At 44.7% G+C, this 17512-nt stretch overlaps 1 protein-coding gene across 1 annotated transcript in view; it reads left to right on the forward strand.

Moving 5' to 3' along the window:
• The window catches only part of Cog6 (component of oligomeric golgi complex 6), a 35480-nt gene extending 20864 nt beyond the window's left edge, over positions 1–14616 (forward strand). The window contains exons 13-19 of the mRNA XM_052180533.1: positions 1177–1294; positions 3060–3191; positions 3510–3677; positions 6424–6531; positions 7764–7817; positions 10067–10146; positions 13534–14616. Of these exons, the coding sequence (XP_052036493.1) occupies positions 1177–1294; positions 3060–3191; positions 3510–3677; positions 6424–6531; positions 7764–7817; positions 10067–10146; positions 13534–13681 (808 nt within the window). The 3' untranslated portion in view covers positions 13682–14616. The remainder of the gene's footprint in view (positions 1–1176; positions 1295–3059; positions 3192–3509; positions 3678–6423; positions 6532–7763; positions 7818–10066; positions 10147–13533) is intronic.
• The last annotated feature ends 2896 nt before the right edge of the window (positions 14617–17512 follow it).

Genomic DNA, 17512 nt, shown 5'->3' on the forward strand with positions numbered 1-17512 from the left:
GTAAACATACTTTTCTCCTTGAAAAAAATGAGAAATCTCTTTGGATGAATCTAAGAATCATCTTTTTAATAGAAAATTGAAAATTAATAAATATTATAATGTAATTAATTGTTTCAAAATAGCAGGTTTTCATAATTAGTCTAAATATACGGGCCTCTAAGCAGCTGTAAAGAGTTGAGTAACTATAGTTTTTAGGTGTGTTGTTGATAGGATAAACTAGTTTTAATGAAAAGAACTAAGTATTATGCAATCTAACTAAAAAGTAACTAAGAACTATTAATTGCCTTTCTTAAAATTAAAACCAGACATTGCTGTGTAATTAAGAACCGTGTGTGTTGTGCTAGAGAAGAAAGTGTTTTCATGTCACAGATGTCAGTTCTGACTCACAGCCTTGCTGAAATATGTTATGAAATATTGGGAGCACAGTACAGGCTGACTAAACCTTACCCAGAATGCTTGGGGCCAGAGCTGTGCCATAGTTGTAACAAGCCTTTGCAGCCCGGCATCGCTCATCCGCGTGTGCAGATCCTGAGTCCTGTGAGCTCTGGCGCCTCCTGATGATGCGCATTCCACGCCCAGACTCGCGTGCTGCAGATGCTCAGGCTTTAGCTGCTGCTTTCCCTTCTTAACCTCCTTACTCGAATGAAAAGAAAACTGACATTTTTATATGAAACTAGAGGGATTAGTTTTAGTTTAAAAAACACACAGATACACACACACATGCCTATTTAAATCTATTTTTGTTTTTGTCATAACCCAGATCATTCAATCAGTATCTCCCCTCCGCTCCCTGTCCCTCCTCCATGTCTCTGTGGTGTACATGCATGTGTGCCTGGGGGTGACATGTGCCGTCCTGTGTGTGGAGCCGGGAGAGGATGTCAGATGACTCCTTCATCACCATCTGCCTCAGTCTCTTGAGAACCCTAAGCTTGCCTCTTAGGCTGGTCAGAGGGCTCCTGCAGCCCCCAGTGCTGGGGTGACAGGCCCCTGCAGGCACATATGGCTCTTACGTGGGTACTAGTGGTGCAAACTGAGGCCTTCAAGCTGGAAAAGAGACAGTCTCACATCCTGTGCATCTCTCCAGCCTCCAGACTTAGATCTCCTTAAAGACTGCTCCATGAGATGAACTTTGTTGGCTTTCTTTTTCAACCTGAAATGAATATTCTTTGCTTTTAGTGGCATCGTTGGAAATAGTGCAGCTACTCTACTGACAACAATTGAAGAAATGCACTTGCTGAGCAAAAGAATATTCTTCAGTAGCTTGAGTCTCCATGCGAATAAACTGATGGACAAGGTGGGTGCGTCCGCCTGGCCTCCCTGGGCTGTGGCCATGCCAGTGGGAACTTTGATGTTTGAATGTTAGTGATTTTTTTTCCTTTTCAAGTTCACACTGGGGAAGTTTAGATTGGTTCAGGCCATAGTTCATCTTCCAGGAATGTGAGAAAAATCTCAAGATGAGCTCATTGCCTTGTTTCTAAACATTTTAATTTTAGGCAATTATTTTTAAATACAGAGTTTCCCAGGTATGTGTGGCTAAGGCCACCTTACCTGTGTTAGAGCTGATGTGACACAGTGACACCTGGAGCTCTTACAAGATGTTTGCAAACAGTTTCATAGTCTCACGTTCTAATGGTGCAGCTTGTCTTCTGTATGATATACACACATAAACGTTATGAAGGTGATAGAAAAACCACCATGTAATATAAGCAAACACCAGAACCCAAGAGAGCGGTGCAGCCTCGTGTTTTAAGTTGAGCAGAGTTCTGTAGCAGGCATAGTTATTCTTTGTCAGCTTCGTATTTGGGCGCTGCTGCTAGATGCTTTCTGGGAGGGAACTGTTGGAGCTCCTATCACATATTAATCTTTTTACCATCATAAAAGGCCTTTATTTCTTGTGATACATTTGCCTTACTGTCTTCTGTCTGGTATTGATATGATTGTGCTAGCTTTCACTTGAATATTTGCAAAGTGTATTTCTCTTATGTCCTTGTACTTTGGGCTTGTTAAAAGATAGCATACGGTTTCATCATAGTTTTGTAAATAATAAATTCATCTGTTAGTCTTTACCTTTTGATGAGTATGTTTACCCCATTTACATTTGGATGACTTCCTGACACTTGAATTTGTTAGATTACTCTTTGTTTTCTGTATGTCTTAAGATTTCATTCCCCTTTCTCTCCATTACTCTAGTACTCTTGCTTTCTTCCTCCTGTTATACAGCTCTGTTCTTTCTTATGCTGTCTAATTGCCAGATTTTATATAGTTTACAATCTTACCTGTTAAAATTAGAAGTATTCTGAGATTCTTTTAAAGTTTCATAGGCAGAATCTCATACTTGCATAAGACGTTTTAATATTAAAAAGAAACAAAATTAAGAAGTAGGTTCACAGGAGCCCTCTGGTGGTGCTTGCGAGCAGCAGTGTTGTGTTAGGCCTAGCTTCAACTCAGGGCTCTGTTCAGCAGAGGATGCGGGGACTCCATCCAGGCCTTCAGAGACCTCGGCCTTCCCGAGGTCCTATAGTGATTGACCATAAGTGGCAGATCTGGGATTTAAACCGACCTTTCAAATTCTCGGCTGTTCTTCCTTCCTGAGAGCTCCTTTTCCAAGTGAGTGGCCTGTGGACTTCTCCAGTGCCTCTCAATGAGGAGAGGCGCCAAGAGGCCCAGGCTGGACCCTGAGCCCTGAGAGCAGGTAATCGTGCTCAGAGACACCGCCATTGGGACCTGGGCTGCGCAGATAAATAAATCCTGTGTGGATTTACTTATTCTTAGAACTTGGGCTAAAACCAAAATAAACTAGGTTATTTTTCAGTATGTAACAAGTATAATTCTACAGTTCAAGGAAATACCAGCTTTTCTCATAAGATCTTGAACTTTACCATAGAAAGTGGTAATAGTAACTCTGGGTGGGCTGACAGAACCTTGTCACCCTCAGTGACATCCTTCAAAATCAGCTGTGGTGACTCATGAGTCTGTAATGTATTCAGCATGCGCTACATTGTTACATCTGCATTTTTCTCATGAGCCTCCCTGCTGTGAAGAAACTGCTCTCTGTGCAGGTTGAGCTCCCGCCCCCTGACCTCGGACCCAGCTCTGCCCTGAGTCAGACCCTCACTTTGCTGCGGGATGTCCTGGCATCGCATGACTCTTCCGTCGTCCCCTTGGATGCTCGGCAGGCTGACTTTGTGCAGGTAGGTCTGAGTTCCTTGATGGCCTGCTCCCCTCTGTCTCACCCTGTCTGTCAGACATTGGTGTGAGTGCCATGTGCTGTGACCATCCCTTCATCGTTGATGGTTTTTCAATATTAAATCAGTTCTTGATTTTAAAGGTAATTTGGCGATGCCAGTTTTTAAGTTATCTGGTTTTGTTATTGAATCTTTTCTTCATGCGCTTTTTTATAAGTTAAATGGCTATCTTCCAGTTAGTTTTGCATTTAGTTCTGAAAGGCTGTACATCCAGGACCATCTCCTGATTCAGAAGTAAAGAATTCATTTCCTTGTCATTTGCAGGTTTTGTCATGTGTCCTGGATCCTCTCCTCCAGATGTGTACAGTGTCGGCCAGCAATTTAGGTACAGCTGACATGGCCACGTTCATGGTCAATTCACTGTACATGATGAAGACGACACTGGCTCTGTTCGAATTCACAGACAGGCGCCTGGAAATGCTTCAGTTTCAGGTGAGTTTTGCTAGAAAGTGATTCTCTGTCATTTTGCTTTTTTAACATGCCAGCTTTTGACCAATTTCAATGGCCTAACTCCATGAATTCCTTAAGGTAGTCAGTCTATTCAAAGGATGCAGACACGCATGCATGCATGCGCACACGCGTGCAGACACACACGCAATTTAGTTTTCAGTTTTAGAGATGCCAAAATGTGAGATGGTTGAGGACTTTGGTTATATGGTAGTGCGGATGGTATCAGGAAGCTCTCCAACTCACTTGAATGTGCAGTGCTGTACAGATGCTGTGTTGCATGGTGTGCTGTAGTGTCTGGCCGTGCAGTATGTACAGCCTGCGTTACAGAGGACAGAAGCTGTATCAGGCAAAACGCTGCGTACGTACGGATTGTCTAAGTCACCGCTCCCATAAGGCAGCCGCTGTCTCTCACAGACTAATGGTGGCTGAGTCAGAGGCGTCTGTAAGTTACCTAGTGCTGGGGCTCTGGAACCAATGCAGTGTTGAAAGGACCAAGGCTGAAGCAGAGGCCCCCAATGTTCTGTTACCAAAGCATCAAAGCTTAGGTAGTGGATACTGTAACTTTGATTTATTGCTTTGTGTTTTTCTGAGAAGTAGCTTTTAATACATGTAAGTTGTCTGATTTCTAATTCTTTTAAGAGTACTTGAGGATGATAGTAGTAATAACATCTTAATAATGTGAACTAGCGTCCCCCATTCACCTATTTGCACACTCATTTCTTACAGAATGCACATTGGCAGCCCTAAACTCTGGTGTGTGCCGCTAGAGGTTTGGAGAGGCTCCAGTTTTAATACTTTTTAGTTTAGCGAACAAACAGTGGGCTTCAGGAAAGCATCTGCGCGTGTGCACGCTCACTGTCCTCGCCTCTGTCCCTCCGCTGCCCCGTGCCCCCTCCCGCTGGCTGTTCTCTGCACCCTCAGCCCCTCCGAGCTTACCTGTGCCTTCCGGTCCTCTCCGTGTCCCACTTCCCTTGCGACCTTGTCCTCCTGTCTCATGGTCACCGTGGCCTTCTTGACCTACTCTAAAGTCTGAGGCAGGAGATTGCCTTCCGAAGAGTCTCCTCTTTTCAGTGCTGATAACTGAGCCATGTAAGGGAGCATGATTAATGTCCTATCTTGAGAACTTTTTATTTATATACTTCGTAATATGTTTTGCATATTTGTCACTAAGTCAAATGCCTGCCGCTTGTCTCAGATCTCTTTTCTTAAAATGTTCATTATTTTACATTACCAGCAGTTACATGCTTGTCCTCAGAGTTCTGTCCATTTTCTGCACGGCACAAAGTTCTGTACCTGTTAAATGGAGTTTGTTTGTCCAGAATCTGTATTCTGCCCCCCCATACATGATGTGTTTGCTGGACTCTGCATACATGTTTCTAGAGACATGCAGGGGTGGGGCTAGACTGGGGTTCATTGGGTCCTCCAGCCATGGTTTATGTTGTCAGGCTGAGGCTCACCTCACTCATCTCCCGCTGTCACCTAGCTTTCCCCAGCACTCTGCTAAGACCAGAGGAGTCGAGCCTCCTGTTTGGGGTAGCCGGGTCTGTCCACTAGAAGCCTGGAAGGATTTTTCTTTGGCTTCGGATACTTCTCCAGAATATATTAGGTCTTTCTTTCTTTCTTTCTTTCTTTCTTTCTTTCTTTCTTTCTTTCTTTCTTTCTTTCTTTCTTTCTTTCTTTTTCTCTCTCTTTCTCTTTTTTCTTTCTTTCTTTTTTTGATTAGTCCCATTGTAGACATTTGAGAGCCATTTCATTTCAAAGATTCAAACTTTTCACTCACTCTGTCCGTCTGTCTGTCTCTCTCTCTCTCTCTCTCTCTCTCTCTCTCTCTCTCTCTCTCTCTCTCTCTCTCTGTGTGTGTGTGTGTGTGTGTGTGTGTGTGTGTGTGTGTGCCTGCCTACCATCTCTCTGTGTATTACTGTCTTATGCTCTGGATATCTTCTCTGTTTGATTTCATATCATGGGTCTCTCCTGAAGTTTACTCTGGCTCTGTCCTGTTTCTTTGATTCTTTCTTTTCCAGCTCACTGACTTAGCTGTGAGCATTAACTGTCTTCTTTTTCACTTTCATTAAATGCTTACATTTGAACGAATTATTTTTCTTAGGTTTTCAGTAAATCCAAGAAGTAAGGCCTCTTAATTATGCTTCCTTGGGTATTTACATGAAAAAGAAGACTGTGGAAGGGAGGCTTCTTGGTGGGAGGAGTGCTGGTGCTGGGGTCCCTTGAACTAGGCTGGCTTTGACAGCATAAGGATGGGAAGTGGTGGGGCTCTGTGTGGTTAGCAGATTGGTAAAACTGGGGGTGCTTCGTGGTGTGTAAGGGAAGGGGGAGCCTGACAAATGGGAAGAGCGGCTTTTTATTGGGGTGCTTTCCTGTAGGTGCCCCATTTCTCAGCTGCAGCACCGATTCCCACCAAGGTTCTTCAGAGATTGGGCTGTTTAGGGAAGAGGGAGCCTCAGGATGTAGCCTTCAAGCCCTCGTTCTCCCTGAGTATTTTACATGGTTGCTGTGACTTCTGAGTTCTGCTTTTCAAACAGCTGAAAGCAACCCATATTTCATAGCTAGTGGCCAGCCCTAGAACTGTCGTTGGCTGTTACTGAGGGAAGCAGCAGCTGTCTCGGACGGAGGCTGCCTGTCCTCAGGTCCATGGTGGCCTCCCGCCCCAGTGTGCTCTGCTCTCTCTGGTAGTTCTCTTCTAAAACGCTTCTTCTGCCGGGCTTTATTTTAGATTGAAGCCCACCTGGACACTCTTATCAACGAGCAAGCCTCTTACGTTTTAACTAGAGTTGGCTTGAGCTACATCTACAATACTGTACAGCAGCATAGACCTGACCAGGTGAGTACCACTGCACCTGGCCGAGGGGCAGCTCAGGGGCAGCTTTGGAGAGGGACTGAGATTTTACTCGTGGCCTTGCTACTGATTAGCTGTCTTCCGTGTTCATGTCCTGCACTCACGCCCTGCGCAGAGACAGGCTAAGCACAGTGACTGTCAGGGTTCGGAGAGCGCCTGAGAAGGAGACTAATTCTTGGTGAAAAGTGATGAGAATAACTAGGAATTCGTGTCACAAGATGTGCAGACAGAGGAGCTGGTATTGCAAAGTATATACAGTGTTCATAATGGATTTTTAAAGTCCCATTTTATTTTCAGCCAAATGAATGTATGAATTGCTAGACAAGTAATATTATCCTCCATCTAACTTAGCAGATCATTAAAGAAAAATGTTCTGAACTGAAATAATCTTAGAGAACCCCATTAGTAACAGGTCCTGCAGTGGTGGGAAAGCCTAACACAGAGTAGCCCTCCTACCTTACAAAGCAAAGAATTAGCAGCTTTTGTCCTTGCGTTTTGCTGAAGTGGATTGACAGGGTAACCACTTCTTCACGGTTCTCTGCTCTCTTAGAGGGCCTCGGCCTCCACACCTGCCCTCGGCCTCCACACCTGCCCTCAGCCTCCACACCTGCCCTCTGCCTCCACACCTACCCTCTGCCTCCACACCTGCCCTCAGCCTCCACACCTGCCCTCGGCCTCCACACCTAGCCTCGGCCTCCACACCTGCCCACTGCCTCCACACCTGCCCTCGGCCTCCACACCTAGCCTCGGCCTCCACACCTAGCCTCGGCTTCCACACCTGCCCTCGGCCTCCATACCTGGCCGCAGCCTCCACACCTGCCCCGGCCTCCACACCTGCCCTAGGCCTCCCACACCTGCCCTCAGCCTCCACACCTGCCCTCGGCCTCCACACCTGGCCACAGCCTCCACACCTGCCCTCGGCCTCCACACCTGGCCACAGCCTCCACACCTGCCCTCGGCCTCCACACCTGGCCACAGCCTCCACACCTGGCCTTGGCCTCCACATCTCTGCACGACCTCCAAGTGCTTGTCACTTCCCTTTCCTTGCTCTGACTAAACCTCAAGCGTGCTGGTCTTTCCATTATTGGTAACTTTGCTCCTCAGTTACGGCCTTACTTTTACTGCAGTTATGGGAAGCCACTTTTCTTTGGAAACACTATGTGATGTTCTGAACTTGGGCAATCTTCTAATGAGCCATCTTTATAACTTTCTTACAGGGTTCTTTAGCCAATATGCCCAACCTAGATGCCGTGGCACTGAAGGCTGCAATGGTAAGTACATAACAAAACATTTCCTTAGCCAGCGCTGGCCATGGCTTCCTGTGTGGTGATAATGCCCTAGGTGACAGCCGCTCAGTTGGAGCCCAGTCACAGCTCCTGCGTGTGGTGTTGGATGAGAGTCCAGGCTGTGAGCTGCAGACTGTGTGCTGTGAGCTGCAGACTGCGTGCTGCCGTGGGCTGTTCCTGCTCTGGCTTGGTTGCATCCTGCGATGATGACTAGGGTTTCTGTCTTTAGGGCAGTGTCACTCCTCAGCAGGAGACGCATGCAGCCTTCAGCTTATGTCTCTCGGCGATCAGCTCCAGTTGTGGCCACAGTGGGATGCTCGCCTGGCATGCACGCAGTTCTGTGTTTAGTCCCCAGCGCTGCCCAGCACGCACACACACTCACATGCACACTCAGACACAGTCACATGTGTGAACACACCCATACACACACTTACAAATCCATACACTCATACACACTCACACAAGTATGCACACACTCAAGCACATTCACACTGATAAACATATCCACACTCACACATACACTCATATGCACTTAAACATACATTGATAGTCTCGTGTATATACTAATAGACACTCACACACATCAATATACACTAGTGCATACACAAATTCATACCTTCAGTCATTGACACACCTATACATTCCTGCACACTTCCAAACACACACACCCATCCATATACTAACACACACACAGTCTCCAGCACACACACAGGAATTTATTCCTTCCTTTTAGGACGAGCACCACTTTGGGCAGCATGCTTTTCTGACCTAAGCTGGTTCTAGGCATATGTCATAGATGTGCACGTGTGCTCTGTGCATGACTTGTAAGTCCTGCAGCCCTGCACTCATAGGTGAAACTGAGTTTCACAGCACACCGTTGCGATAACTTCCATCACCCAGGAAGTCAGCTTCCAGAGCCTGGAGGCTCACCTGCTGCAGCTGCCATGTGTCCGGGGTGCTTCAGGCGATCCCTAACAAAGCGGGTGGATGCCGATGGACAGTCCGATACAGAGATGCCCTCCATATCACGTAGTTTCTTTCCTGTTGCTAGGATAGAATACTCTGACAAAATCAAGTTCATGGAGAAAATGTTAGTTTTAACTCACAGTTAAAGATACTGTCTACTTTGATGGGGGTTTAAAACAGCTGGCCAGATGCAGTCCATAGTCAGACAAGAGCAGTGAGTATGCATGTTCGGCCCCTCTCTGCTGTTCATTCGGCCCCAGCCTATGTGACGGTATTGCCCAGTTTCCAGTGGGTCTTCTCACAGTTAACCCAGCTGAGATTTCTAAAGGCATACCCACAGCCCAGCTTAATTTAGACAGTCATCATTGAGACTCCTGCCCAGGTGATTCCAGGGCCTGCCAAGCAGACAGTTGACATTAACCATCAGCCGTAGTCCAGGACTAACGTAACTAAAAGGCTTGTGCTAACAACTCTGCAGAAGTAGCAGGAGGACTGGCAGTGTTGCTGTTGGAGCGTCTACAGTTTAGAGCCCAAAGTGAAATGCATAGGGTGCATTATGTCATGGTGAAAAAACTCCACTTAGAAAGAACAATCATATCATATATACTGAAGTAATAATTGTACTATAAACTGGAATTTCAGAGACAAATTCATGTTTAAAAACTTTAATGACAATGAGTAGATTTAGGATTCACTTAAAGAAACCTAACTTTCTTAAAAAGATGTTATACAGTTCAGAAATGGTGCATCAGCAAAGTGCTTGCCACACGTGTGCCAGTACCCACTTCAGAAGCCAGGGATGGGGGCGCATGCCTGAAATCCCAAGTGCTGGGAAGAGGAGGGGCGCTCAGGGGTCCTGGGGCTCACTGGCCGCCCTCGTCCCCTTGGCAAGTTCTAGGCTACTAGAGACTCTGTCTTGGTAGAACAAAAAGGTGAATGGTACCTGAAGAGCAGTACCCAAAGTTGTCCTCTGTACACACACATACACACACACACACACACACACACACACAAATGTGTACACACAGAAACACGCACACACAAAATGAAAGTTGAATGTTAACTTATACTCTCTCTCCACTATACTCTGCCAACCTTTCAGGCCCTGGTGCATATGAGTTTAATATAAGCATTTTAGGTGTTGCAGTGTTTTAAGAAATGCTCACCTGAACAAGTATGCCTAGACAGTTGTGATGGGGTGCTCTGAAGTGAGCGGGTGTTGTTTGCTCCCTAACCTGCCATCCACTGCCTGTCCGTTCTTCTCTCAGGCTCAGTTTGACCGCTACCTCTCGGCCCCAGACCACCTGCTGATGCCGCAGCTCAACTCCCTGCTCAGTGCCACGGTGAAGTAAGTGTCTGCTCCGAGAACACGGGGAAATGCATACATTTTAAAATATCAGCTGATGTCTTAAAAATGTTATTTGTAAGACTGAGCTGTTTGGCTTCGAAGAACTAGTCTTCAGTGTTTCCCTTGGGTGCCCCAAGATTAACCTGAGCCATACTTGCTCCTTGCCCATATTTCCCTTCAGCATCTCTCATTAATATGTGATCTTATTTTACTAATGATTTCAAATTGCTGACTATAATTGAAGTCAAATAAACATGATGCCAAATTCCTATATATTGTAAGCAAGTCAAGGCAACGTTGATAATTTGGACCATGCCATATGTATTTCGTAGTGTAGGAAACTGTTTTATGGTCTACTTTGCATCTGGTTTTCTATAGACTTAAAACTATTAAATATTGTACATGTCTCCTTAATTTAGAGTAGGGGCACATCCTGGTAAACTCACTTGAAGTTAAAATTCAGTTAATGGAGCTGAACATCGCATGCATGGGTCCTCACTGGCATGGCGACAGGGCACAGCTTCCTGCTGCCCAGTGGAAGAGAGAGCACAGAGAAGCCTGCCACTGACCGTGGAGAAGTTCAAAGTTCAAAACGTCTCTGGTTTCCACTGCGTAGGCACTGTTCTCTCACCAGGACACTGTGAAAAGTTGTATGTTGAGCCATCCTGAATATTGACACTGTGTTCCAGACAAAGAAACTTTATTTACAACCATCTAATACCCTAAGACACTGTATAGTATAATTACAAGTAGCAAGGCATTCTATAACTTGACATCCTTGATTTTAAGAAAAAAACTAATACAATTCTCTACAAGGAAGAGATTAGGCAAGACTAAATTTGCATTTTTCTTTCTACTCTACTAGGTAGGAATTAAGTACTTTCAATGCACCAGACTAGTGATTAAAGGGTAAACCACATCCTTCTGTCTTTGTGGAAATGATAGCCCGAAATGTCTGTTAAACTTAGAGCAACATTTTTATTAAGAATTTAGGAAATAGCACTGAATTTGAATAAACACTGCAAACTCCTGAAAGGATGCTGTGTTAGGTCAGCACACTGATGATCTGTTCCGAGGCTGGAGCTCCAACAGTGAGGAGGCAAGGAGGCGGGGCTACAGCAGTGAGGGGGCAAGGAGGCGGGGCTACAGCAGTGAGGGGGCAAGGAGGCGGGGCTACAGCAGTGAGGAGACAAGGAGGCGGGGCTACAGCAGTGAGGTGACAAGGAGGCGGGACTACAGCTGTGAGGAGACAAGGAGGCGGGGCTACAGCAGTGAGGAGGCAAGGAGGTGGGGCTACAGCAGAGAGGAGGCAAGGAGGTGGGGCTACAGCAGTGAGGAGGCAAGGAGGCGGGGCTACAGCAGAGAGGAGACAAAAGCGGAGGAAATAGAAAAATAAAGACGTTTTAAAGGTGTTTTTGTTTTTCCCTTTGGCTAAATTAGAAAGATGTTACTGTCTTTGATGGCGGACTCCTGACTCTGCCAGGATCATAGAGTCCATTCTGTAAGAATTGACATGAAGTAGTACAGTATGATTAAGAGCTATTTTTTGTTTTAGGTTCAAAGTTTTTCTTATATTTATCAAAACTAAAAGCGTGGACTTAGTGAAATATCTGGATTTTGTTTTGCGGGGTTGTTTTGTTTATTTTGATTTGAAGGAAGTGGGATGTGTTTTTCTTGGAACTAGCAACTGTAGTCATTATCTGTATAAACAAGTAACCTCTATAAACAAAACTAAACAAGTTTTTAATTAAGAAAGGAAAAGAATAACTTCTGGAAAGTTATCTGCAGAAAAACAACCGTAGGCTGGACAGAGCTCAGGAGACCTCAGGAAGCAGGTTCAAGATGGGTTGATGGAGCCGAGCGCCTCCGTCCTAAGTACCATGCTGATCTTGAACTCAGCTCACTGCTTTGAAGGATGAGTGGCAGTGTTGGAAGACATGCGTCCGTCCAGAACTGTAGGAACACCCCAGAACTGCTCAGGAACAGGAAATGTGAACCCGAAAAAGAAAATGATCCGTTACTAGAAACAGACCCATAGCTGATGCCCTGTGGGATTAGCAGATATTACAGCGAGCATTGGAAACGTGTCCGTGGACTAAAGGAGAGCAGCAGTACACTGAGAGGATAAGGGAAGAAATTTCAAAGAGACTGCTGCACTTACACTCGAAAAGTACACGACCTAAAATAAAGCATTCATCCCTCCTGAAGGGAGGACCAGGCAGGGAAGCCCGTGAGCAAAAAGATTAATGCAAGAACTTTCTCCAGATGCGACGTGAAATGTGGATCTGCATGCTTAGCAGTAAACTAAGAAAGCCTGAACAGAGAAGTTGCACAAGGGCTTTTCAATGTCCTCAGACTGTCAAAAGCTCGATCGTTATCATATGATATCTCCTTACCATCAGAGAAGCATCTTAGGGCAGCCAGAGGGAAGAGCAGTGCTTATAGGACACTACTTTGGGTTGGAAACAGAACCAGTAGAAGACAGTGTTGTCTTTAGCAAGCCGAATGAGTGTCAGCATTGCTTTATGTCCCCAGGGCTCAATGGTAGAGAATTTACCAAGGGTCTGGGCAAAGCCTGGCTTCAACTCCTAGCCCCAGCAAAAGCAAAATGTATTGCCTGCACAGCCCTTATCTGTTCAAGTCTTCCTCCCGGTGTGCATTTGGTTGCACCTGGGAAAGCTCACTCTCAGTGGTCTCAGAACCTGAATGTGGAAAGAGGCCATTTTTAGGAACAGTAGGTTTGTGGTAATGCTGAGAGTTGTTAGAAAACAGGAATCCTAAGTACTGAATAGCAAGCTCCCTGAGCCTGGAATGGAGCAATTCTTAGTGTTCAGCATTTTGAAGGACATAAAAAGTTGATAGAAATGTGAAGCTGAGAATCCCTAGTTCACTCACTTTTCTAGTGGTAAATTAGCTACATGGTTATTCTATTTGCTTTCTGATTCACAGCGTGGATCGTTTGTAAAGTACTCTAACTGTGAGATGTGTTGGGGAGTTTGTAAATCTTGGAGAACGGCCTGGTCCTTTGATGTTACCCTTACAAGGCCCCACAAGAGAAACTGGTACAAGAGATGAACTTTACTCTTTGTAAATGTAAATGCATTTTTCCTCTCTCATTTTTTTAGCTAGTTTCACCAGCTGTAAGCCCATCATAAATCCAGGCACATCTATATGTGAGGCGCTGCTCTGGTGCTGATGGTGCAGTGTGTAAAATGCAGCCCTGGCTTAGGAGGCTGCATGCGATGAGGGAGGCTTCAGTAAACAGTCAACACTGCCCATTAGGAGGACCTGTCAGCATGGAGCTGAAGCATGACGTCATATGTGGCATCATTCATGTGTGCCTTACTGACCTTGTGTTACATTCTGGCTTTGTCTGCTCCTCTGCAGGGAGCAGATTATAAAGCAGTCTACCGAGCTCGTGTGCCGAGCCTATGGGGAAGTGCATGCAGCCGTGATGGACCCTGCCAACGCATACAGAGATCCGGAGAGCATCCTCCACAGGTCACCGGAGCAGGTGAAGACGCTGCTCTCTTGATGATGTCCACGGCCTTTGCAGATTATCACTGCCTGGCAACAACACCAAGGGTGGTTTAGGTTTTTAATCTCTGAATCTTTACTTTGAAGACTGAGAATTAATAGTTTTCTCTGTATGAGGTTGTAGGTCAGTTTCTTTCATTCTCAGCTAACATGGAGGTAAATCAATATTGACTTGAATCTGTACTGCTGTATCTCCTCTGTAGGTAGCAATGTTCTCTTATCCATTAGCTGCCTCTGCAGGTCCCCTTGATTTGGGATTATAAATAGAGGCAAAAAGTCAGATGTAAGATTTTGGGATTAAGTATGATGACTTCTAAGTTAGTACTGTGTAACATCTTAACCACAGCTGTTATTGGTAATGAATGTCTCCTGTGGAAGATTCCTCTGCTTTCCTTGTAATGAATAGCTTCTTGACCCTAGCCCATGTCTCTGTTCCCCAAACAGGCGTGGATGGGGTTGATGGGAAAGCAGAATTCAGGCTGATGTCCCTTTCCGCCTCTTTCATGCCTGGGGCCGGTCTGTATGTGCTTAAATAGACGCTTAGCTGAGAGGCTGCCTGTGCAGACAGCTTCAGCCCGCACAAGGAAGCCTCCTGTTCCAGGGTGGGTATTTGCCATACAGTGTGCACTCAGTCTGTCCACCCCCGAACTCTGTTCTGTGCTCAGTCGCAGGGTTGGTTGTTCAGAACAAAAGCAAGTACGTACGCCATCCATGGTATCAGTCTGCCAGATCAGTCTGTTCACTGAATTTACATTTCATTGATTTATTTATCAAAACAGCATAATACAAGGCAGGAACTTACACTGTAAATAATTTATTTCTACTGTGAAAAAGAGATTGATGCACTTAGCACTTTGTTTGCTAAGAGAAAAAATATTTTTTCTTGTTATCTGGTTTTCTTAACATATATATTAAACTATTTCTGGAGCAACAGTCTTTGTAGTATTTTTATACTTCTCACAAATGCATTTTGGAAAAAATACTGATATAAGGGAAGTACAACAGAGGAAACAGATCCCGTGGGATGTGGTGCAGCAGTAGGCTGGGAAACATGTAATAGCGGGTCGCAAAGGCCAGCAGTCAGAACAGCACTTGGGCCTACTGAGTGCCAGGCTTGATATTTTGGACTGTATTGATTTGCATAAATATAAACTAATTAAAGATGGCTTGATTCATGATAATGAATATACGTTATATGGGCAGAACTAGAGATTCAAGGTGGCCCAATAGCCAGATCATGGAATCTCTATGAAAATTCCATCTGTCTTTTTTTTTCAGAAATCCACTGTCAGTAACCAAAACATCTCAATTTCAAAACCAAACACAGTGCAGCAGTCCTCAGTATAATATATTGCCACCCAAATGGGCCTACATAGGCCCTGTTCAGCTCACTGTAGGGTTGCATTCTAATAAGCTCAGACTAAGATGACAGTGCCCATTGGAAATGCATTCCATCGGCCTAACCATGAACTGCACAGCTTACCCACACTGCATGCTTGTACAGCATCAGTGTGACATGCTGGTGATCATGGGCTGGCTTGGCTTGCTGCTGCTGTCAGTACTGGCAGGTACAGAATATCAGAAGCCCAGAAGGAACATCAAATTCAAACTGGGAAGTATGAGCTTTACTGAGTGGGTATAACTTTCCCACCGCCATAAGGCAGAGAATTATAAGTGTTAACTACTATATACAGGGACTGTGGTTGAAATGGAATTTAGAGTTCAGATGTAAACCTATATATCTAGACACAGTTACTGTTTAAAAGGCAAATAAGGCTGCCAGAACTCTTCAGTAGATCATTTCACAAGTGGCTAGAGCAACTATAAATCCACCGTATCTCAAACCATATTGAAAACTGAACTGAGAGTGGATGGAAAACTGAAATATAAGAGCCAAAACTATAAAGAAAGATCTTAGTATAAATCTTTGCAATCCTGCATTTAGCAAGAGCCCACTCCCTCCCTCCCCTACACATACACTTTTTATTAAGAGTTCCTTTTCACCGACACCCACTGGGAGGGGGATGGATTTCATCAAACATTTTTAAAGGTGTGTTTTAAGGGCAAGGCTTGTAAAAGTTAAGCCGGAGAAAACCCAGTGTAGAAGAGGAGGTTAGCACTCAGCCTTAAGCTGACGAACTATTGGTCTATGAGGGGAAAACAGAGTCAGTTTTCTTTAACCATGTGACCTCTAATATTTTTTTGCCACACTCAAGGGTGGATCCCATACCCAAGATTAGCTAGCCAACACAGTTTGCTGGGTTTGAGAAAATATGAAGTTGGATCAGTGAGGAGATATATCTACAAGATCTACAAGAAGTTGCGAGGGGAGAATAATGGTCAAAATATTCTATGAAATTCTCAATGAATAAACAAAATGTAAACAAGAAAATGAAAGGCACGCCAGGCATGGTGGTGCGCACCTTTAATGCCTACACTCAGGAGGCAGAAGGCTTTCTGAGTTTGAGGCTAGCCTTTTCTACATAGCAAGCCAGGACAGCCAAGGCTGTTAGGAGGGGAAGAAGGAAGAAAGGAAAGACAGTGGAGAAAACCCTTTGCAGACCACACATTTGACAAGGGCCTGTGGTACTGAATGATGTGTCTTCAGTGTATAATATACAACTCCAATAGGGCCGAGCTATTACATATGAAGTCCACCTAAGCATTTCCCTAAAGAAAAAAGATGCTAAAAGAAGAGAAAGAAGAGAAAGAAAAGGGAGGGGAAGGAGTAGGAGAGGAAGGAGGGGAAAGAGGGGGAGGAGAAGAGGAGGATGGAGAAGAGGAGGAAGAAGGGAAGGAAGGAGGGAAGGAGAAGAAAGAGGGAAGAAAGGAAGGACGGAAGGAAGAGAATCACTACTAACAGGATTATGAAACGAAGGTCAGGAAATGGCTAACAAGCTATTAATTAGTCTATAGGAAAATGCAAGCTGAAACCACAGTGGGACACTTCTCACACTAGGGTAACAATAACATTAGCAGTGTCTAGAGGGAATAAGTTAGTGCGGAAGTGAAGAAGGTGAAACATGGTTCATGGTCATGAGAGTGGAAAACAACTTGATTGCTTTTTAAAAATTAAATAGGATCGCCATACGACTTAGCCACTCAATATGCCAAGAAAGCTAGAACACCACATCTGCACACAACTTTTATAGGAATAGTATAGCAGCCTTTATAATAGATAGAACCCAAAAGTTCATTAAACACTGTCATCCACCCATTAACAAATGGAGTGAACTTTTCATACGTGCTGTGGTGTGGATGAGTATTGAATGAAAGGAACCAGCACAAAATGCTGCCTACATGTAGCTTGCATCATGAGTATGAAGTGTGCAGGAGGGGCCTGTGTGCAGATGCTCACACAGCAGCTTGCAGGGGTTAAAGGACAAGGTAGTGGCAGCTGACCACTGATAGGTGCCTTTGGAGAAAGAAATATTTTGGGATTAGTAGTGATGCCTCCACAATATTGAATATACTATCAAACCACTGCATTTTACTCTTTAATGTTACCATTTGGCAAACTTAAATTTTTGATACATTTTAATAAAAAAAAAGTGTTGCAGAAAGTGAACCTGTAACATGCCAGTTTGCACATCTCAAATTCAAATATTGGCATTGTAATTTTGAAACGTGGAAACACCACCAGCTGGCAACCTATTTTGAAAGCAGAAGGTAAGACTTTTATTTTTCCCTGAAAACTGTTAGTAGGAGCAGTATTAATTGTCCAGGCTGGGAATATTCGTCTATCTGGAGCTCTGTCTTCTCTATGTGATGCAGGCTGACTCTTGAGTAGAGTGTACAGTCAGGGCTACAGTTCTGGCAGGAGGGTATT

Source organism: Apodemus sylvaticus, chromosome 4 (assembly GCF_947179515.1).
Source record: "Apodemus sylvaticus chromosome 4, mApoSyl1.1, whole genome shotgun sequence".
In the NCBI taxonomy this organism is placed as follows: Eukaryota; Metazoa; Chordata; class Mammalia; order Rodentia; family Muridae; genus Apodemus; species Apodemus sylvaticus.